Below are 22,764 nucleotides of genomic sequence, written 5' to 3' on the forward strand. Positions count from 1 at the left end.
GGTCCTCTGTGATCCTCGGTGGCGGTTCCCCCGCTAAGGTAGAGGAGCGTCGCCCCAAAGCTCTGCAAGCAGTGTAAAAAGGAAAGTGAAAACAATATTAACTAACTTTATTATAGTTTTTGTTTTCCTTCCTGCTCGGGTGCGGGCGGGGCAGGTGGGCCGGGCTGGCCCGTGTAGGGGGCTAGTGTAAAGCACACTCTAAAGCTCAAATGGTGGTTTGACTAACTCAAGAGGGCCGGTCAAACCGTCCTGCGCACTATGCCAAGCGCGAGCATCGTGAAGCGCGCACTTAGGGCCTGGCCCCCCGGCCCCCGCCCCTACCTCGTATAGTCATGGCAGCCGGTCAGCCCAACACGGCGACCGGCTGCATAGCACTGCCAGGGCATGAGGTGACGTACTTCCGGTGGGCAGAGGGCGGGGACTGTGGGACCTATTTAGGTTCCTGGGTCAGGGACCCCAGTCTCTTTTACCTCTGCACCACTGGACCGGTCGCTCCCAGAAGCGTCTCCCTTCCCTCTTTCCCGGAATAGACGGGAGTCCGCCTTGCGTACTCCCTAGGCCAGCACTGAGGGGGGAGAGGGTGAGCTCTCCGCTGGAAAATATGGCCCCGGCTGGGGAGGCTAGGGCGACAGGTTACGAGCCTCCTGGGTCCCTGGTCAGCCTGGTGGTCTGAGGGTGGGCCCCGGGATAGGGCGTACAAGGATCAGAGGCCTGGGGCCCACTCCTCCTGTGCGCAGGTGGGTGGCGCCTTGCGTTGATGCTCTGCGTTGAAGATGCGAGCTGGAAGGCCCCTTAGTGCTGGAGCATTAGAAGATTGCTGAAGAAGATCTTGAAAGTCAATAATAAAGTTGTGTTGATAACTGTAAATAATGAATTTGAAATGCCTTGTCATGTTTATGAAATGTCAAATATTAAACATGGCCGTTTTACACCCACTAGAATCTCTGTCGATTATTTGATTGTGGGTGGACAAAGTTATCAGAAGGGAGCGGGGAGCATGCTGGGGGATCCAGGTCCTATGTATCTTCCCCAATGGGCTGCATTACAGAGCCTGGTGGGGAACATGCAAAGCCTCCGGGATCCTCTCTGAGCGACGATCCACAGTGCTCAGACCAATCACAACGCTGCTTAAGGCAGCATTGTGATTGGACAGAGCCTTCTGGGAGGCTGGGAGCTTCCTGTTGTGGTGCGGAGGAGATGAAGCAGAGGCAGCATGTACTCCTGGAGTCAGGGTGGCACCTATTAACCTAGAGGCAGGTGACAAATGTACTCCTGGAGTCAGGGTGGCACCTAGTCACCTGGGGGCAGGGAATCAATGTACTCCTGGAGTCAGGGTGGCACCTATTCACCTGGGGGCAGGGGACAAATGTACTCTTGGAGTCAGGGTGGCACCTGGTCACCTGGGGGCAGGGGATCAATGTACTCCTGGAGTCAGGGTGGCACCTATTCTCTTGGGGACAGGGGACAAATGTACTCCTGGAGTCAGGGTGGCACCTATTCACCTGGGGGCGGGGGACAAATGTACTCCTGGAGTCAGGGTGGCACCTATTCACCTGGGGCAGGTGACAAATGTACTCCTGGAGTCAGGGTGGCACCTATTCACCAGGAGGCAGGGTACAAATGTACTCCAGGAGTCAGGGTGGCACCTATTCACCAGGAGGCAGGGTACAAATGTACTCCTGGAGTCAGGGTGGTCCCTATTCACCAGGAGGCAGCGGACAAATGTACTCCTGGAGTCAGGGTGGCACCTATTCACCTGGGGGCGAGGCATCAATGTACTTCTGGAGTCGCGGTGGCACCTATTCACCTGGGGGCGAGGCATCAATGTACTTCTGGAGTCAAGGTGGCACCTATTCACCTGGGGGCGAGGCATCAATGTACTCTTGGAGTCAGGGTGGCACCTATTCACCAGGGGCAGGGAGTAGTGCCCCCCCACCCCGCCCCTTTGGAGGCAGGTGCAGCGACTGTTCCTGTGAAGGCGGGTTGGTAAATTTTCACCTCTTTGTGGACAGATCTATGCGAGGTTTGGCAGTGGCAACGAACACAGGAAGAGGCTTCCGGCGGCTATTTAAAATTAGGAGGCGGTGTGGGCATTACATACCAGCAAGGCCGCTCTTCCTTTCATCATGTTGATAACATGAGTACGCTGACTTGGGTACCAGAACGAACCAGCATGGACGGGCCTGGAAACAATGACGTTTGTGGCGTGTGCCGTCTTAAGCTCAGTATCATAACCCAAGACAAGGAATGATTCGGGTCAGAGGTCACGCATCGCGCGACATCTCCACGTGATAGGGCCCAGCTCGGCCCTCTGCCGCCCCCTGCAGTGCTCGGAGCGCGCTGCAGGTCTCACAGCTCTGATACAACAAGCACTGGTGTGTGCCCTCCATGGATGGTATGAAGTGCCCCAGAGGGGGCTAATGAGGCCGTGACCCCCGCGACGCCCCCCTGATTGGCTGGGAGAGCAGAGTGTGTTAAAGTGATTAATGACTGCCCCCCCCCCCCCCCCCTTTCAGGGCTGATTGCATCTGCATGTGTCCTGCTGCGGTGTTTGGGTGACAATAAAACAACAGAGTGAAGTCAATTAAACAGACCCGCCCCCCTGACCTGTTTGTAAGGGTTTGTTTATTTACATCTCAGGGGGATATCAGAGCGCGGCTGTGAGAACAGCTCACCAAAGTGGCCTCCATGGGTGGGGGGCGCATCTGGGTGCCCCGGGGCAGGGAGGGGCCGAGGGGGCTGCAGGGTGTGAATGTAAAACGCCAGGGGTGATAATCATGTACCCAAGGACAAGAATGAGGGGTGCGACCACCCCTCCCACCCCTGCAGCCCCCCTCCCGGGACTCAAGGGGTGAGAGACGAGATAAACAGGTTAGGGAAGCACTGAACGGGGGGGGGGGGGGGGGTATCAAAGCCATGTTTATCCCCGGAGGGACGGAGACAAACAGTCATTAATTGAACATACAGCAGGCGCGGTGGCGCTCAGTGAGGGTGACATGAGGGGCAAGAAGAGGCGCGAGTCCCACCAGCCCCTGAGCCCCTATCTGAGTGTCCGCCCCTCTCTGTGCAGCGCTTAATGCAATAGGAAGCGGGCCTCGGGGCGCTAGATTGTGACAGAAGAGTACATGTATTCGTGTATAAGGCGCATAAAAAGCGCCGACGGGCCTCGGGTGTATTAATCAGGCAGTACGAAGAATTAAGTTAACTTTGAAGTGATTTTAAAAGTAACTTTTTGAAGGGGTCTTTAAAGTCCTGGTAGGTTTATTGATGTCAGTCCTTTCGGTTGCAGCCAATTTAGGGGCATGGAGGCCACACCTGTAAATCCCGGCGGCCAGACTCATGCTTTCATCTTCAGCGAGACAATGATATGGGCACTATCGAACTGAGTATTTGTAGCACCTAAAACAACAGAGCGTGTAACTATGCGCTATATGAATTCGCTGCTCTTGTGCGTCTTTCGCCCATAAAGTGCTTCATGGGCTTTTTAGGCGCTTCAATGTAATGAAAAGTAGAGCTCTGAGACAGACCTGTTTTCAACCCCCCGCCCCCCCCCCCCCCCATCGCAACCTGTCCGTGCAAGTAAAAGCAAGGCTTTCTTTGGACACTGTAGTAAGTTGCGATTCATTTAAGTGCAGGTAAAGTGCAGCAGGAGCCTTCCGCCGCCGGGAGTCCCTGCGGTAAGTGTCTGTCAGTCATTACAGCCCCGTTCCCTGTGTGGGACGGAGTGCGCCAAGAGTCCTGTGCGCAGCGCCCATGCCCTGAATCTGCCTGCAGGAGGTGGGGGCGAGTGAGGGGGGGGGGGGGGGGGGGGGCCGGGCTGCGGGGTCCATGAAACAACCACAGACCGCGCAGAGGTTCCTGTGATGGTGTGTATTCACAAGCATTGTGAACGGGTCTCCCACCTTTCAACACAAGTACATCTATTCCTGAATTCACATCAAGGAGTTACTTATATAGCGCCCGATATCACAGCTTGTCGTTTTGGTGGAATGTAAACCAGACCCTCCTCTTACCCTCCCCACCCCCTCCCCCGTGTCTGGGACACCCTCCCCTCTCTCACTCGCCCCCTACCGGCGATATTGACAGTGAACACAATTATTTTATATTGGCTGAAATTCCAGTCGACCAGTTACAAGTGGTTTCGAGTGGATCCAGGTGCTGAGTGTGGAGTGTTCGAAATTCTGGCGCTGCGTGTCAACAGAAAAGTACAATAAAGTTGTACTCGTGAAAAGCGAACATTTACAGTAAAAGCACAACTGAGAGGTTCGTAATAATTTTAATAGCAAAGCGGGGTGCTTAAAAAGAATACAACGGCGGCAGAGCAGGGGCGCTGCCGGACCCGGGAGGGTGTGAGATGGGGGTCCGGCTGGGGCAGTGGGCACGGGGTGGTTCTTTCCACCCCAGCAAGGTGGGCGCTCTCTGGGTCGACAGAAGTCACGGTGGGGCCAACATGATGGGGGAGGGTAGGGGTGTTGCAGTGAAGACACAGCAATAAGGAACACGGGCCGAGTGAGGCTGCCGTGGGACCCTGGTGCATAAAAAGGACAGTCTAGGCCCCGGTGCCACTGAACCTGCCGCACATTAATAGCTTCGCGCCTGAACACAGGACTTGCGATGCTGGTATAACACAGATAGAAGGAAGTGGAGGCGAAAGCAGGCCGTGGGCTTGAATTTACAACAAATGGGGCCATGATGGCTTTGGCGAGATGTGTGTCATTAACAACAAACAACCAGAACCCGGGGACTCTGCGGTGACTTCTTGGATTTGCGCCACTGAACCAATCCCTTGGATTCATAAACCTATCAGATGGGGGCATTTTCTGCGTTTGGTTTATGTGACTAGGAGCGCAGTCAAAGTTTAATTTCCTATGAGGCTCAGCAGCGAGACACGACTTTAAGAGGTTCTTCCATCCGGGCTCTCACTGGCACCGCCTGCTTCTTGGGAGAGCAGACCAGCGGGATGTGCTAGCGCTGAGAATCTCAGTGACGAAGAATGCGCCTACCATGTAATGAAAGGTCGATGTGCATTAAAAAGTCGGGAAGTGTGGGGGTGGAGTGGCTGCAGGGTCAACGGCGAGGGTAAAAAAACTAACTATTCGGTAACTTTTTTCTTTTTTTAATATCCCGGTGTGTGCACATAAACTAGCGCACAGCGCAATTTAAAAATAAATGTGAGCTAAATTAATCAGTGGGAAGTGCACTGTCAGGCATTGTGAAACTTCTGTCAGTGAATGCGCCGCAGAGCTCTGCACGTGACCAGAGACACAGCACTGAGACCTGGTTAGTGCAGTGGAGAATAGTGACGTGTGTATGTTTAGTGCTACGAGGTCCCAGCCTGAGACAGACAGCACTGTGAATATAAAAGTCATTTCTAAAACTAACATTACACACAGAACAAGATCGGCTGCTACAAAAAGCACAAAACGGTTTCAGATAAGAAGGTGCTTCAAAAGTTTAGATTTTAGTAAGCCCTGGCTGTACGCAATGCAATATATATATATATATATATATATATATATATATATATATATATATATATATATATATATATATATATATATATATATATATATATATAAAAGCAAGCACGTCACATCCCAGCTGGTAACACACTTGCAGGACGGACCACTCAAAAAGAAGAAGGCTGTGTCATAGGACAGTGGTTCGTCAAGTAAAGCCAATCCGGGCCTCCAGACTCCCTTCACCTGTAGCACACATTTGTATTTCTTTCTGGCAGCAGCACCCTGGCAGGAAGGCTCGTTCAGCTGTCTGCCCTCCCTCGGTTTCACAGCACAGGCCCCTCCCTTGCCCCTCACTTCAGCTGAGGCATTTCAGCTGCAGAATTAACCGTCCGGGCGGTTGTCTCTTAAACAAAAGTCGGGGAACGGTTTTATTGAGTTAAAAAGTATGGGCCAGTCGTGCCCCTCAGATCCCCCCCACTCCGACCCCTGGATGTAACACAGAGCTGCCCTGTATCCAGAGGCAAGGCCTTGACGTGTCCTTGACGTGTCTGAGAGAAAGGGCAGGCCCCGGCCTCTGGGGCACCGGGCAGGCCGTGGACATGTCCATGGCCCCTCTGGGGCACCGGGCAGGCCCTGGACATATCCAAGGGCCCCTCTGGGGCATCGGGCAGGCCCTGGACATGTCCATGGCCCCTCTGGGGGCACCGGGCAGGCCCTGGACATGTCCAAGGGCCCCTCTGGTGGCACCGGGCAGGCCCTGGACATGTCCAAGGGCCCCTCTGGGGGCCCCGGGCAGGCCCTGGACGTGTCCAAGGGCCCCTCTGGGGGCACCGGGCAGGCCCTGGACATGTCCAAGGGCCCCTCTGGGGGCACCGGGCAGGCCCTGGACATGTCCAAGGGCCCCTCTGCATGCACTGGGCAGGCCCTGGACATGTCCAAGGGCCCCTCTGGGGGCACTGGGCAGGCCCTTGACATGTCCAAGGGCCCCTCTGGGGTCCCCGGGCAGGCCCTGGACATGTCCAAGGGCCCCTCTGGGGCACAGGCCAGGTCCTCGACATGTCCAGGGATCCTCTGGGGCACCGGGCAGGCCTTGGACATGTCCAGGGACCCTCTGGGGGGGCACTGGGCAGGTCTGTCCATTAATCAGCAAGAAAGGTCCTTATGCTGCGAATCCCTCTGACGCCTCTCATAAAAGGATCATGGAAACGGATGTAAATGGAAGCGGAAGTGACGTCAGCTCGTACCTCTCTCTTGGACTGTTGTCCAATAGCTGATAAGGGAAATAAAATACAGAACAGAGAGACTTGAAATCGCATGCCAGGCGCGTAGATATGCTTATAGGGCCCGATTCACAGAACTAACTTAAGACAAAATCCTAAATTTACTACCATTTAGGTATTCACAGAAGTTAAGATTTTGTCTTAAGTTTGTTTTAAGAGAAATTTAAGACAAAATCCCAACTTCTGTGAATTCCAAAAGTAGTAAGTTTAGTATTTTGTCTTCGTGCCGAGTGCGGGCCATCCACCTCTAATCCCTGGTGGTATTTTGAGGTACTTCCCGATGTATATAACATATGTCAGAGTTGTTCAACAACAATAGCCCTGATTGGAACAAAGCGATTAGTCGATTATTTGTGATATAATAATGAGTACTCTCCTGTGAGATAATTTAAATGACGCGGTGCATTCGCAGAAAATATCTCCCGAAACCTACAGCTTTGGAAATAACGATAAAATCAAGGTCATATCGACGAAATGACTCATTGAACAGCTGTCGATCCCAAATAATTATCCCGAAAAAATAACACAAGATAGAAATTGCCGCAGACCAGGGTCTGTATAGATGAGATCATTCCCTGACAAATGTAAATGTGATTTTGAAGGTGGCGGTGGCATTCAGGGGTCCCCTCCCCCCTTTAAATAGACGCTCTGTACACTCGACTCTGTGGCTCTGTAGTGCGCGCGATGCGCTCGGACTTGTAAATGTTAAAATTATGAAAGGGGTTTGAAGGAAGCCTGGATTGTGGCGCGTGCGGCCTGGACCAGTTAAAAACATGGAGGGTTGTGGAGTGGTCCTGTTGGGCAGGCTGTCACAGGAGACACAACACACGCACATGTACACAGAACGCGGGTCACCCACGTCAAATCCCTCTATTCTTTATTTCACTTATTAACTATTGGACAAAGTTACGGGAAAGATACATTTGCGAGCTGACGTCATCGCCTCATTCATTCACACCAGGCTACATTTCTGGGATCATATGTGTGTGTATTCTTAGTATTTTGCCTTTTACGCACCCCGAATTGGGCTATTATGGGATTTCGGACACAGGATGCGCTATTTGCTCAGGATAAAACATTTTGGTGAAGTGCAGAAGCCGGGATTACAAGGCAGGCCTCTTGGTTCCAGGGACACTGCCTCAGCCACGGACGAGGGGATGTTCCACAGACCTTGGCCCACCGCCAGGATGTGTTGTGCAGTCAGGGGACACACGCCCGAGACACTCTCCTCCTCTCCCTCGCGCCCCTCGACCTTGGGATGTGACACAGCTCCCTGCTCTACATTTACAAACACGTCACCCAAACCTGCACAGACACTACATATTCAAGCACATGGCACCTCTGTTAGCGCATAAAATTGCATTTGGCACAAAGGATTACCCTGTATTTGCGCGTTTAGTAATAAGAAACACGCGGTTGGCACTGCACGTTGTCATTCTGATGCCCTTTCCGCACACGCTGGCATTACAGCATACACATGGCATACACTCGCGGCTCACTCACCTGCCTTGCAGGGGCCCCTGTGGGCCTGCGCTAGGCCCGGCTCCCCCTGGCTGTTGCGCGCCTCCCGCAGGTGGCAGCTGTTCCGATAGGTCTTCCTGTCCGTGCCACACAGCACCTCCTTCTTGGCACAGACGCAGCGGGCCTCCGGGGACCTGGCACCGGGGCTCTGCGGCTCTGGTGCCCGGCACACCAGGCCCTCGCCGCACAGGCCGTAGAGCCGGTCAGCCCGGGGGTTGGCATCGCAGAGCCAGCCTTCGGCCTTGGCGCACTCCCAGCAGCAGCCGCAGCGGTCCCGCACCCTGCCAGCCGGGCACGAGGGGGGCAAGGCAGGGCAGAGTGCCTCCTGGCACGCCGGGCACTCCTCGGGCATCAGGATCTGGTTCTGCCATCCCTGGAAGGGCCACTGCCGGGGGAAAGAGGCCGCCAAGCCAGCCAGGAGCAGGAGGGCGAGGCACATCATGGCAGCCATTGAGCCCCACCGCAACGGACCCGGGGGTCTCTGATCTCCCCGTCAGGTGTGAATGTGCAATGGAGCTGTGATGGTGTAGAAGGCCTCGCCTCAGTGCCCCGGGGCTGTGCCAACCCAGGGGCCTCTCTGCCCGGCCTGCGCCAAAACGGGGTCAGAATGGGGTAACACGGTTCAAAGGCGGGGGCAAGCGCGGACACAGGGGCCTGGGAGTCTCGGAGCTGGGCACTTGGACGGGCACAAGGTTGAGAGTGCCCTGCAGCTGGGCACAAAGATGGGACAGGTCCCTTCAAGGGGCACCAGGGGGGAAGGTCCTGCAGCTGGGCGCACGGAAGGGGCCCTTTAACTTGAGATATTGAGGGGCCCCAGGGGGCCGTGGAGCGGGTCACAAGGCTGAGGGGACCCCGCAGCTGGAGTCGTAGACGGGCCACAGGTGGCAGGGGGGCTTGGAGCGGGTCACAGGGCTTGGAGGACCCCCAGAGCAGCAGGAGCGGAGGTTCTGGATCGGGGGGAGCCTAGCCCTACCTCAAGTAAAGGGGGAGCGGCGCAGATATACCCGAGGCCTCCTGGGGGAAGGGGCTCAGAGAAGAGGGGAGGGGCGGGGGAGGAGCTGCCAGCCCCCACCTCCACCCCAACAAAGACAAACATGACTTTCAAATTAAACTCTTTAAGCCAACCTGAGTGGCGAGGAAGCCGCGAGCTGTGGCTTGTGAACCCCGGGCGGGCGGTGTCTGATTCACCCTCTTCCGGTTATTGAAGATTAAAAAAATACAAGCTCTGCTGGGAGGTTTAAATCCCACTGGGCACCTTTGCTCTGTCCCTGGGGGGCCCCGGGTCCGGGCAGAGCGGCCTGTCCAGAGTGGACCCGAGAGCGGGCGCATGGACCGCGGCCTGTCCAGACAGGGGGCAGCGAGGAGGCAGGGCGCACAAAGGACACGAGAGGGGGGAGGGGGGTCGGGAGGAACAGTACAGGGTGAGGGGGACAGAGTACAGGAGGGACAGTAGAGGACAGGGAGGGGGTACCGGGGAACAGGATGGGGTGAGGGTGGGTCCACAGAGTACTGGAGAGCGGCACTGAACTGGAGGAACAGTGGAGGACGGGGAAGAGGTACTGGAGGGACAGTACAGAGGGAGGGCAGGGTGCACAGAGTACTGGAGGGACAGTACAGAGGGAGGGCAGGGTGCACAGAGTACTGGAGGGATAGTACAGAGGGAGGGCAGGGTGCACAGAGTACTGGAGGGACAGTACAGAGGGAAGGCTGGGTGCACAGAGTACTGGAGGGACTGTACAGAGGGAGGGCAGGGTGCACATAGTACTGGAGGGACAGTACAGAGGGAGGGCTGGGTGCACAGAGTACTGGAGGGACAGTACAGAGGGAGGGCTGGGTGCACAGAGTACTGGAGGGACAGTACAGAGGGAAGGCTGGGTGCACAGAGTACTGGAGGGACTGTACAGAGGGAGGGCAGGGTGCACATAGTACTGGAGGGACAGTACAGAGGGAGGGCTGGGTGCACAAAGTACTGGAGGGACAGTACAGAGGGAGGGCAGGGTGCACAGAGTACTGGAGGGACAGTACAGAGGGAGGGCTGGGTGCACAGAGTACTGGAGGGACAGTACAGAGGGAGGGCAGGGTGCACAGAGTACTGGAGGGACAGTACAGAGGGAGGGCAGGGTGCACAAAGTACTGGAGGGACAGTACAGAGGGAGGGCTGGGTGCACAGAGTACTGGAGGGACAGTACAGAGGGAGGGCAGGGTGCACAGAGTACTGGAGGGACAGTACAGAGGGAGGGCAGGGTGCACAGAGTACTGGAGGGACAGCACAGAGGGAGGGCTGGGTGCACAGAGTACTGGAGGGACAGTACAGAGGGAGGGCAGGGTGCACAGAGTACTGGGGGGACAGCACAGAGGGAGGGCTGGGTGCACAAAGTACTGGAGGGACAGCACAGAGGGAGGGCTGGGTGCACATAGTACTGGAGGGACAGTACAGAGGGAGGGCAGGGTGGACAGAGTACTGGAGGGACAGTACAGAGGGAGGGCTGGGTGCACAGAGTACTGGAGGGACAGTACAGAGGGAGGGCTGGGTGCACATAGTACTGGAGGGACAGTACAGAGGGAGGGCAGGGTGCACATAGTACTGGAGGGACAGTACAAGACGGGGGCTGGGTGCACATAGTACTGGAGGGACAGTACAGAGGGAGGGCAGGGTGCACACAGTACTGGAGGGACAGTACAAGACAGGAGGTGGTACTGGAAGAACAGGGCAGGAAGGGGAGGAGTTCTGAGAAAATAGTACAGGGCCGTAGGGGGATCTGGAGGAACAGTACAGGACGGCCTGGGGTACTGGCAGAATAGTGCACAGGGAGGATGGGGTACTGGAGGAACAGTGCTGGACAAAGAGGGGACCTGGGGGACCCTACAGGGTGGGGACGGGTATGGGGGACAGGTACAGAGTGGGATGGGGTGCAGAGGGTACTGGAGAGACAGTGCTGGGGAGGGGTCCTAGAATACCAGTACAGGGTGAGGATTGGGACAGAAAGTACTGGAGGAACAGTGTTGAATAGAGAGGGTTCCTGGAGGACCAGTACAGGGTGGGATTGGTGCAGGAGTATCAGTGCAGGGTCTGGGGGTGCAGAGGGTACTGGATATCAAACACAAACGGTGACAGAAGAAATCCGTGCTATGGTTATAACCACTGACATGTTCTTATCAATGAGGACTAGTCTATTGAGACGTGTAGGGAGTCACAAGAGTGTATGTTAGATGATGTATGAATAAGGAAAAGTGTTTTTCCTTTTTATCAAGCCCTCGTGGTGGCATGCTTCGTCATCGGGCTTACCCGAGTGTGTCCCGGTGTGCTTCTACGCCTGGTTACAGCGGAACAGGTATAATACTGAGTGTGCAGTGTGGGTAATGTGAAAAGTGAAAGGTTTAAAAACTGTCCAGTGGTCCCAAAAGGAATTACTTTATTATTTGGGCCTCTGGCAGTAGTAAAGCAAGGCATTGAATGTAAGTTATGTTATGTTAAAACAGATTTTTTATAGCGCACGGCTACTCCGAGGAGTGTCCCGGCGTTTGACAAAACCCGAGAAAGAAAATCCAGGGCAGATGCGAGGGCGAGCAGGAAAATTACTGGGTAAAAAGCCACGTCTTCAGCTCCTTCCTAAAAGCCAGTAGGTTGCTGATTTTCCTTAGAGAGACGGGCAGAGAGTTCCAACATCGAGGTGCCAAGGTGGAGTCGTGTTTAGGGTACTCCTGCATTAAGTGGGGATCAGGACTAGTAATTCCTCTCTCTCCTTTTGATAAATAATAATATAACCACTGACAAACACTGGAGTCCAACCCATTGTTCTTATGCCACATGCAAATCACTCTCAACCCTGCTCCAATAGCATCGCTACAACCCGGCCTGCCATGATAGGTCCTCCCCAAACCCGCACACAAGCCTCCTCGGCTGGTCTCACTCTGATTGGGGCTCGTCAGTCGGCTGTAGCTTGGCTCAAGTGGCACAGCAAGCACAGGGCCCACCCAAGTGGCCAAGGTATGCCCAGACGTGGGTGTCATGCTCACTACACCACTGGACCAAGCTCCACCCAACAGAAACCCACAATCAGGATGAAACCGGTCTTGGGTTGCCTGTGATCCGGGTCAGGAAGGCTCTGGCCTGGCAGTTTGGAATGGACTGTTCCTATTGGAGCAGCGTCAAGAGTGATTTGCATGTGGCTGGATCCAACTTGAGGTGGCAACAGAAGGATGGGGTGAAATGCTCCTCAAGCAATTGCCAGTGGTTAGAGTTACTGGAAGCATTGCTCTCATCACCGTTTGTGTTTGCCCCAATAGGAACAGTCCAGCCCAAACTGAAAAGCCAGGTCCTCACTCAACAGGAACACAAGCCACCCGGGGCTGGTTTCGGCTCGCTTCGGCCTCCTTGGTCAGGTGTAGCTCGGTTCCAGTGGCACGGTGAGCAAGGAACACACTTCTGGGCCAGTATGCCGTAGAATCCACGCCATACCTCGCGGATTAAGTCTAAGAAAGCCCAAACCGGTCTAGGGTTGTTTGTGGCCTCATCGGGACAGTGCCCCCATGGCAGGTCCATATGGACTGTTCCCATTATAAGTAGGGTCACTACTGATTTGCATAAGATGGGACTTTGTCTAGAGTAGCACAGTGGGTGAAAAACGATCGGTTGCAATGCTACCCGAGTGATTGCTGGTGGTTAGACATTTAACAAACAGCCCTTCCATTATCCTTTACGTGTATTATGAGGGTGCTGGATAAATGGTGCAGGGATGGGATGGTACCGGTGGTCCTGTACAGTGTGATGATGATGAGATGTATTTATAAAGCGTGTCTGTTACCCTATGATGGTGAAGAAGAAAATAACAAGAATAGGGCGGGAGAGGAGGAAGTGAATTCTGTCTCCCCTAGTAATCTTATTAAACAAAAAGGAATCCACTCTTACAGTGGTAGTGGTCCCTACAAAGGTGGGGAGCACACAGTGTTGTATAAATACCCCTCACACACCAACAGGCCCCTTGGTGTCATGCTTTATCATCGGGGTCTTCGCACCCCTCTACGGGATGCGGCGTGCTACGACTCACGACCACGTAGGAGCACTGGAAGTGGACTATGTGTTGATGTGTGTGAAGGGAATAAAGGTGAGTGGTGAGGTGAAAGACAATGATAGTTAAAAGATACCTGGCTCGTAGGAGAAAAAATAATAAAACGTTTTTATTAAGCCCTCGGCTGGTATCGTTAAAAAAGTGCAGTGTGAGGTTGTTTATACTAATTAGGGTACAACAACCTCTCTAGTGCGTCGACATGTTTCAGAGTGACAAGGACTCCTTCTTCAGGACGAGGATGTGCACTATTATCCCCACCTTACTCACATGTATGTAGATGTCAAAGTGTGCTCTACAAAAATAAAATAGGTGAAATGTACCTATTCGTGTTATATTGAATGTAAATGTAAATGTATTTGAGCTTATATAGCGCACAGCTACCCGCAGTGGGTTTCCTGGCGCTTACTTAGGGAACCCGTCCAGGTATTCCCCTGTGAGATAACCCCGGCAGGGTATCCACAAGGTGAAAGCCAGGCATCCCGCCGCGAGGGGCCGTTGTGGAGATTAAGCAAGCTATTGCCCAGAGTCGCAGAGTGTGAACCCGTGAGTCGAGAAGGTTCCGGAGCGAGAATTATCGAGTCCGTGGAATTTTTAGCCCAAGACCCGCTGAGGCGGGGAATTGAACCCTGGTCCAGGGCCGATCTCAGCTTCCGGGTCTGCCGCCTCTAACCCCGGAGCCACACTTCTCCACTGAAGTCTGTTGCGCCCAATTGGGGTTGTTAATACAGAACTTCTGGACTAAGGCTAACTGGGCTCATGAGCCAAGGCGTAGTATTGGGGGTTCTGTTGCCTCCTTGCTCAATGTAGCAACGGTTACTGCCAAATGTGGTAGGCTGTTATCCCCTCAACGCGGCTCCGACGTTGAGGGGATGACAGCCTACCACATTTGGCAGTAACCGTTGCTACATTGAGCAAGGAGGCAACAGAACCCCCAATACTACGCCTTGGCTCATGAGGCCAGTTAGCCTTAGTACAGAAGTTCTGTATTAACAACGCCAATTGGGCGCAACAGACTTCATTCAATATAACACGAATAGGTACATTTCACCTATTTTATTTTTGTAGAGCACACTTTGACATCTACATACATGTGAGTAAGGTGGGGATAATAGTGCACATCCTCGTCCTGAAGAAGGAGTCCTTGTCACTCCGAAACATGTCGACGCACTAGAGAGGTTGTTGTACCCTAATTAGTATAAACAACCTCACACTGCACTTTTTTAACGATACCAGCCGAGGGCTTAATAAAAACTTTTTATTATTTTTTCTGCTACAAGCCAGGTATCTTTTAACTATCACTGTCTTTCACCTCACCACTCACCTTTATTCCCTTCACACACATCAACACATAGTCCACTTCCAGTGCTCCTACGTAGTCGTGAGTCGTAGCACGCCGCACCCCGTAGAGGGGTGCGAAGACCCCGATGATGAAGCATGACACCAAGGGGCCTGTTGGTGTGTGAGGGGTATTTATACAACACTGTGTGCTCCCCACCTTTGTAGGAACCACTACCACTGTAAGAGTGGATTCCTTTTTGTTTAATAAAAAAATTAAAAAAAAAAAAATAACCCTATGATGGTGTCCTGGTACTAAATAACAGGGAACTGTTTATATTTTTGAAACAGCCAGGTTCTCAAACTCCTGCAAAACCTCAAATGATTGATTTCGGCTCAGCTAAAGATCTGCTCGGTTTGTATCTCTTAGGTATTCTGAGATAATGTCGGCCCACATTTCTAGATGGCCCTGTGGTCCAGGCATGCGGATAGAACCAGTGAAGGTCCCTCAGAGCTGGATGACAGAGGGCCTGCTTATGATATTGGCAGATGGAATACTCCATCACAAATGTGACAGATATCTCGTCCAACGCGTTACAAGTTCCATAGGATATAATGGAATTGTAATTTGTGGGACGTGATATCCGTCTCGTTTGTGATTGATCAACCCTGTCCGCCAAGATGGGAGTCATGCTTCTTTCTTCAGGTTAGTAATCTTGTCGCCCAATTCTGAACTCTTTGTCATCTTCTCATAGTTTTGACCAGGAGTCCTAAGTACAAAGCATTGCCATAGTCCAAGTGAGATGAAATTGTAACCTGGACTGTAGATATATGTGTCGGCCTAGGAAGCATGGAGAGCCCTTCATGCAGCATCCTTCGATACCGAAAGCAGGAGGCCGGGACCAGGTTCACTTGCTTGTTCATGTTGAGCTCAATGTCAGTAGTGAAGTCCAGGTGTTTTGTGGTTGGCAGCAGGAAAGAGGGATTTCCCAAAAACACGGGCCATCAACAAATTGAACGTGTAATAGATAGGTGGCCAAAGCATTAGAATCCATTTTTGTCCCTATTCACGTTCAGTGCATTGGTGAACATCCATTGCGTTTCGGCCTGCGCAGTCATGGAAAGTAGCGGCCTTCTTCATTTCATCTGCCACTGACAGTCCAATCTGGGTGTCATCGGCATAAGACGTGAGAGAACCCAAATTTCTGTACTAGTTTTGCCAGCGGTGAGATGTACACGTTGAATAGAGCGGGGCTTAAAAATCAAACACAGAGGTACTCCACACAGTAGGACTCATGTTTTTTAGGAGAAGGAAAATATCCTGACTGTTTGGGTGCGATTAATTAGAAATGACGTGTGCCAGTCCACAGCATTTTCATGCACTCTCAATGTTTTTAATCTTGAGATCAGAATCAGGTAGGAAACAGTGTCAAATGCAGCTCTGAGATCTAATAGTACCGGTGCTGCACTCGGACCCTTGTTGAAGAGGAGTCCTATATCGCCCATCACTGTTGCGCATACCTTCTCCGTGCAATCCCCTGAAACCAACCTGTTTGTTTTGGGATGGGGTGCAAAAGGTGATGGTGGAACAATACAGGGTATCAATGGGTACTGGAGTACAGGTATTGGATAGAGACGAGGTGCAGAGGATATTGGAGGAAGACAGCAGGGTCAGGGTGGGATGCAGAGGGTGCTGAACAAGCAGTGTAGAGTAGGGATGATATTGGAGGACCAGTAGAGGGTAAGGGTCAGGGTCAGACTGGCTCTATTAGGCACCAGATGTTTCATCGGTGGGCTGTCAGGGTGGGGGGCGGTTTTGGGGCCCTGGGGGGCAGTGTTTTTACTAGGACCGGTTCCGCATCATAGCTGCAATATCAGCCCCGTAAAAAAATTGGGCGAAACGGGCCCTGGCAAACAAAACATGACTAGCTCAGTTCGTCATCAGCCACGGTGGTCGTGTGCGGATGACGAGCTGAGCTCGTCATGTTTCGCGGTATTTATCAAAATGCCGCACAGCGGAAAAATAACCGCCGCAGGGATGCGGCTAAACCATGCAGCGTAGGGATGGGTACTGAAGTACAAGTACAGGGTTGGGAGGGGTGGGGTGGAGAGGGTACTGGAGTATCACTGCAGGGTAGGGATGGAGTGCAGAGCGTGCTGGAGGTACAGTGCAGGGTAGGTAGGGATGCAAAAGGTACTGGAGTATCTGTGCAGTGTAGGGACGGGGTGCAGAGCGTGCTGAGATACAGTGCTGGGTAGGGATGGGGAACAGAAAGTACTGGAGAACCAGTACAGAGTAGGGAGGAGTGCCGAAGGTACTAGAGTACAAGTACAGAGTAGGGAGGAGTGCCGAAGGTACTGGAGTACAAGTACAGAGTAGGGAGGGATGCCGAAGGTATTGGAGTACAAGTACAGAATAGGGAGGAGTGCCGAAGGTACTGGAATACCAGTACAGAGTAGGGAGGAGTGCAGAAGGTAGTGGAGTACCAGTACAGAGGAGGGAGGAGTGCCAAAGGTATTGGAGTACAAGTACAGAGTAGGGAGGAGTGCCGAAGGTACTGGAATACCAGTACAGAGTAGGGAGGAGTGTAGAAGGTAGTGGAGTACCAGTACAGAGTAGGGAGGAGTGCGAAGGTACTGGAGTACCAGTACAGAGTAGGGAGGAGTGCCGAAGGTACTGGAGTACCAGTACAGAGTAGGGAGGAGTGCTGAAGGTACTGGAGTACCAGTACAGACTAGGGAGGAGTGCGAAGGTACTGGAGTACCAGTACAGAGTAGGGAGGAGTGCCGAAGGTACTGGAGTACCAGTATAGAGGAGGGAGGAGTGCCGAAGGTACTGGAGTACCAGTACAGAGTAGGGAGGAGTGCGAAGGTACTGGAGTACCAGTACAGAGTATGGGAGGAGTGCCGAAGGTACTGGAGTACTAGTACAGAGTAGGGAGGAATGCCGAAGGTGCTGGAGTACCAGTACAGAGTAGGGAGTAGTGCCAAAGGTACTGGAGTACCAGTACAGAGTAGGGAAGAGTGCGAAGGTACTGGAGTACCAGTACAGAGGAGGGAGGAGTGCCGAAGGTACTGGAGTACCAGTACAGAGTAGGGAGGAATGCGAAGGTACTGGAGTACCAGTACAGAGTAAGGGAGGAGTGCTGAAGGTACTGGAGTACTAGTACAGAGTAGGGAGGAGTGCCGATGATGCTGGAGTACCAGTACAGAGTAGGGAGGAGTACCGAAGGTACTGGAGTACCAGTACAGAGTAGGGAGGAGTGCGAAGGTACTGGAGTACCAGTACAGAGTAAGGGAGGAGTGCCGAAGGTACTGGAGTACCAGTACAGGGTAGGGAGGAGTGCCAAAGGTACTGCAGTACCAGTACAGAGTAGGGAGGAGTGCGAAGGTACTGGAGTACCAGTAAAGAGTAGGGAGGAGTGCCGAAGGTACTGGAGTACCAGTACAGAGGAGGGAGGAGTGCCGAAGGTACTGGAGTACCAGTACAGAGTAGGGAGGAGTGCGAAGATACTGGAGGACCAATAAAGAGTAAGGGAGGAGTGCCGAAGGTACTGGAGTACTAGTACAGAGTAGGGAGGAGTGCCGAAGGTGCTGGAGTACCAGTACAGAGTAGGGAGGAGTGCCGAAGGTACTGGAGTACCAGTACAGAGTAGGGAGGAGTGCGAAAGTACTGGAGCATCAGTACAGAGGAGGGAGGAGTGCCGAAGGTACTGGAGTACCAGTACAGAGTAGGGAGGAGTGCAGAAGGTACTGGAGTACCAGTACAGAGTAAGGGAGGAGTGCCGAAGGTACTGGAGTACCAGTACAGAGTAGGGAGGAGTACGAAGGTACTGGAGTACCAGTACTGAGTAGGGAGGAGTGCGAAGGTACTGGAGTACCAGTACAGAGTAAGGGAGGAGTGCCGAAGGTACTGGAGTACTAGTACAGAGTAGGGAGGAGTTCCGAAGGTGCTGGCGTACCAGTACAGAGTAGGGAGGAGTGCCAAAGGTACTGGAGTACCTGTACAGAGTAGGGAGGAGTGCGAAGGTACTGGAGTATCAGTACAGAGGAGGGAGGAGTGCCGAAGGCACTGGAGTACCAGTACAGAGTAGGGACGAGTGCAGAAGGTACTGGAGTACCAGTACAGAGTAGGGAGGAGTGCGAAGGTACTGGAGTACCAGTACAGAGGAGTGCGAAGGTACTGGAGTACCAGTACAGAGTAGGGAGGACTGCAGAAGGTAGTGAAGTACCAGTACAGAGTAAGGGAGGAGTGCCGGAGGTACTGGAGTACCAGTACAGAGTAGGGAGGAGTTCCGAAGGTACTGGAGTACCAGTACAGAGTAGGGAGGAGTGCCAAAGGAACTGGAGTACCAGTACGTCGTAGGGATGGGGCGCAGAGCGTGCTGGAGGTACGGTGCAGGGCAGGGAGCGGTACAGGAGTGGTAGATGGTAGCTCTGCTCGGATGGTCGCATCGCTTGGGAGGGTTATGTTCTGGAATATGTGAGCCGGGCATGGGTCTGCGGGGGACCCCGCTCAGCCCCCAGTCTGGTCACCTTGTTAGGATACAGGTTGGCTGCTGGGGTGAAAGGTCATCAGAGGGGTGGACTCGGTTTTCTTTTTTTTCTCTGTTGTATCTTTGACTCGCTCTAGTTTTCGAGCACCTCCGCTTTCGCAGAGTTCCTGAGACTCCACAGGTGATGCAGCTTGAGTTATTGAAATCAGATATTATTTTGTGAAGTTCCTAAGAGAGACAGTTGGCGTCTTACCTGTGGCAGAGGTAGTGAGTCCTCAGGGCTCTGATGGGAGTAGTAATGTCTTCTGATCTGAGACAGGAGTGGTGACATCTTCTGGGCTCTGATAAAAGTAGGGAAGTCTTCAGAGCAGTGACATGAGTGGTGATGTCTTCTGAGCTGTGACAGAATTAGGAAAATCTTGCGAGCTGTGACTGGAGAAGTGAAGTCTTCTGGGCTTGATGCAGCGCAGTCTAAACATACATCCCTCAATCTATATCACTAAACCAGGAACGACTTATTTTACTCGTCGGTGGGGCCCATAACACCGCGAGTCATTCATACACACATTCTCCCAGCATACACTGTCCCTGAATGAGTGATAAGTAGACGAGCTGCAAGGAATGCGGGGTACCTCTTTAACCTATACATTAACTTTATACATTATATACATTGAGTTTCTAGACACTCGATAGTTATAGAGAACAACATGAAGGCACTCCGTTATTCGGTCGATGGACCAACTAGTAGGAATCAGTTGGTGGCAATTAAGTCCAGCTCAATCACATTATTCTCACAACTTTTAGCATTTTAATAAACATGACTTATTTTAATAATCACAGACTCGAGTTTATATTTCATACACTTTCATCAAAATCATTAAGAGGAATTCTTTTTATATTGCGATAGATTTATTAAACAAGTACATTCTAAGCATTTAGTAATACATTTAGGCAAAATTTGGATAAAAAAAAGACTCATTACTCCTTGGCCATAGGGTCGACTGTAGAATAGCAGAATATAGAACACGTTCCCAAGCTGACTGTCTTTTCTAACCTCCTCGATGTCTCCCTCCTGACATAGAATCTCTGCAACAAATCGTGTTTCTTTTCCCCATCAAAAGTTAAAGTCCCAAAAATTCAAAGGGGCAGATTTACAATTACTGGCGCATCCCAGCATATCGTCAAGGATGCGTCAGTAATTATGCGCCGTAGCTCCGCCACCCTAGATGCGCCGCATTTACAATGCGGCCACCATGGGGCAAAAACGGCACAGATGTGTAACGCATCTGTGCCGTAAAAGCGGCGCATTGCTGGAGTTGCGTCGCAAGCGCGACGCAGCTCCAGCAATAATCAGGGGGGCCCTATGTGCACAATGCTGCGTCAATCCTTACGCCTGCTTCAAGCAGGCGCAGGGTTTTGACGCAGCATGGGCCCAAAAGTGACTGAGTGAAATCTTGTAGATTTCACTCAGCCACTTTTGGGAGGCGTTCCAGCGCCGGACGCCTCCCCCTGCCATGGAACGCCTCTTCTGGCGCAGGGCTTTACAACGTGACGCATCTGGGAGATGCGCCACATTGTAAATAACCCGCACCATGGTGCATCTTTTGCACCGCCGCTGGGTCACAAAAGTGACGCAACGGCGGCGTAAAAGCAGCGCAAGGGGCTTGTAAATCGGCCCCAAAGTCTTTTGCACCATAAGAAAAATCGTCCCAACCGACAGCATGTCGTGGTGCATTTCAAAAGGCCACACCAAGGTCACTTTTACAAGACATTTCATACCCTTTCACTAGCTATCCAAAATCAAAATTGAAACTTTTAGGGGCTTCACTCATTTCTCATTGGCCCATTTGAGGGGTGGTGATGATCACCTCATGTCCTTCTCGCTCAAACCAGTTCGAAATTTTTAAGATTCATGCCAGGGTTTCCCATGAGCTAATTCAATTGATTTACATGCACTTGTATATTTTTTTCCTCCAATGGTTGTATCAATTCCTCACACACAGTCCTAGAAACTCATTCTTTCCCAGGCTCTTAGATCCATTCAACTTGGCACAACTTCCGTCTGTAGGCCATGCTGGCCCTGACATCTCTCGACCTGGGCATAAGCCGTTTTCACTCGTGACCACTCTTTCTCATGACGCATGCGTGGGGGCCGTCTTTCATGTCTCCTCGCCACCAATTGCGTTTTAGCAGCCACTTTTCAGACTAGGCCTCTCGGGCCAAAAGGGAACTATTATGAAAATAAACTTAACAAAAATTAGACCAAGCAAAATAAACCTTTCTGTTTACCTCCCACCTTTCTAAACTTTCCCTGGTTAGATGTAACCTAGTGAAGCAAACATATATGCTATTTTTACTTACCATCTGAATTCTTTTGCCACAATACAATTCTACCATAAGCACAAATACATGCATTTTCTCTTTTATATTTACGTCATCGCAGTTCTATATTAGTTTGACTCATTTTTCATTAGTAAATTAGATTTAGCAAAACAGCAGTTAGTTTTTCCCACGTGTTGTGTCTAATTCAGGTGCATTTTGTTGATTAGTTTAAATGCTAAACACAATTAATATTATTACGGGTATGAGAGAATAACTTTACAAGGGGTACACAAAAAGCTTTGTCTCTCCCCTGCTCCATCAGGCTCTGACAGGTGTAGGGACATTTTCTGGGCTCTGACAGGAGTAGGGAAGTCTTCTGGGCTCTGACAGGAGTAGGGAAGTCTTCTGGGCTCTGACATGAGTAGGGAAGTCTTCTGGGCTCTCACAGGAGTAGGGACATTTTCTGGGCTCTGACAGGAGTAGGGAAGTCTTCTGGGCTCGGACAGGAGTAGGGAAGTCTTCTGGGCTCTGACAGGAGTAGGGAAGTCTTCTGAGCTCTGACAGGAGTAGGGAAGTCTTCTGGGCTCTGACAGGAGTAGGGAAGTCTTCTGGGCTCTGACAGGAGTAGGGAAGTCTTCTGGGCTGTGACAGAAGTATGGACATTTTCTAGGCTATGACAGGAGTAGCGAAGTCTTCTGGGCTCAGACAGAGTAGTGAAATCTTCTGGACTGTGACAGTAGTAGGGACATTTCTGGCTCTGACAGGAGTATGGAAGTTTTCTGGGATCTGACAGGAGTAGGGAAGTCTTCTGGGGTCTGACAGGAGTAGGGAAGTCTTGCAAGTTGTGAGAGGAGTAGTAAAGTCTTCTGGGCTTCTACAGGAGTAGTGAAGGCTTCGCGGCTGTGACAGTAGTGTAGTGTCTTGAGTGTAAAGACGACAGACACGTAATGTATATTTCAGGAGCTTTATTCTGTCACTCCTACCTCGTCCCTGTCCCTACTCTAACTAACTTCTTTCCTGTCCAGGCCCCTCCTCTTCCTCCAACCCAGTAACTCCTCCCATCCCAACTACTAGACTGTTCACATCATCACATCCCCCCCTTTGTTAACAAAAGAAACAAACTGACTTGATTATAGTTCTTCAATCAGTCTTTTGGGCTTGTCTATGTCTCTTCGAGGTTGGAGACTCATTCCAATATCTGCAGACGCAGCTTCTGTCTGATGATCAGGTCTCTGTGATGTACCCAGTTGACTAAGTCTCTCTGCATCTCGTTGGTCCGGGTCTCTGTCAAGGACCTCTTTCATGGCTGGGGTACATTTTTTAAAATGGGACACATTTC

General features: G+C 52.0%; 1 protein-coding gene across 1 annotated transcript in view; it reads right to left on the reverse strand.

Moving 5' to 3' along the window:
• LOC147725664 (kazal-type serine protease inhibitor domain-containing protein 1-like) overlaps window positions 1–9,201 on the reverse strand; it is a 28,279-nt gene extending 19,078 nt beyond the window's left edge. Inside the window, exon 1 of the mRNA XM_086964568.1 lies at window positions 8,246–9,201. Coding sequence (XP_086820694.1) covers window positions 8,246–8,714 — 469 coding nt within the window. The 5' untranslated portion in view covers window positions 8,715–9,201. The remainder of the gene's footprint in view (window positions 1–8,245) is intronic.
• Between the last annotated feature and the right edge of the window lie 13,563 nt (window positions 9,202–22,764).

Source organism: Lissotriton vulgaris, chromosome 3_2 (assembly GCF_964263255.1).
Source record: "Lissotriton vulgaris chromosome 3_2, aLisVul1.2, whole genome shotgun sequence".
In the NCBI taxonomy this organism is placed as follows: Eukaryota; Metazoa; Chordata; class Amphibia; order Caudata; family Salamandridae; genus Lissotriton; species Lissotriton vulgaris.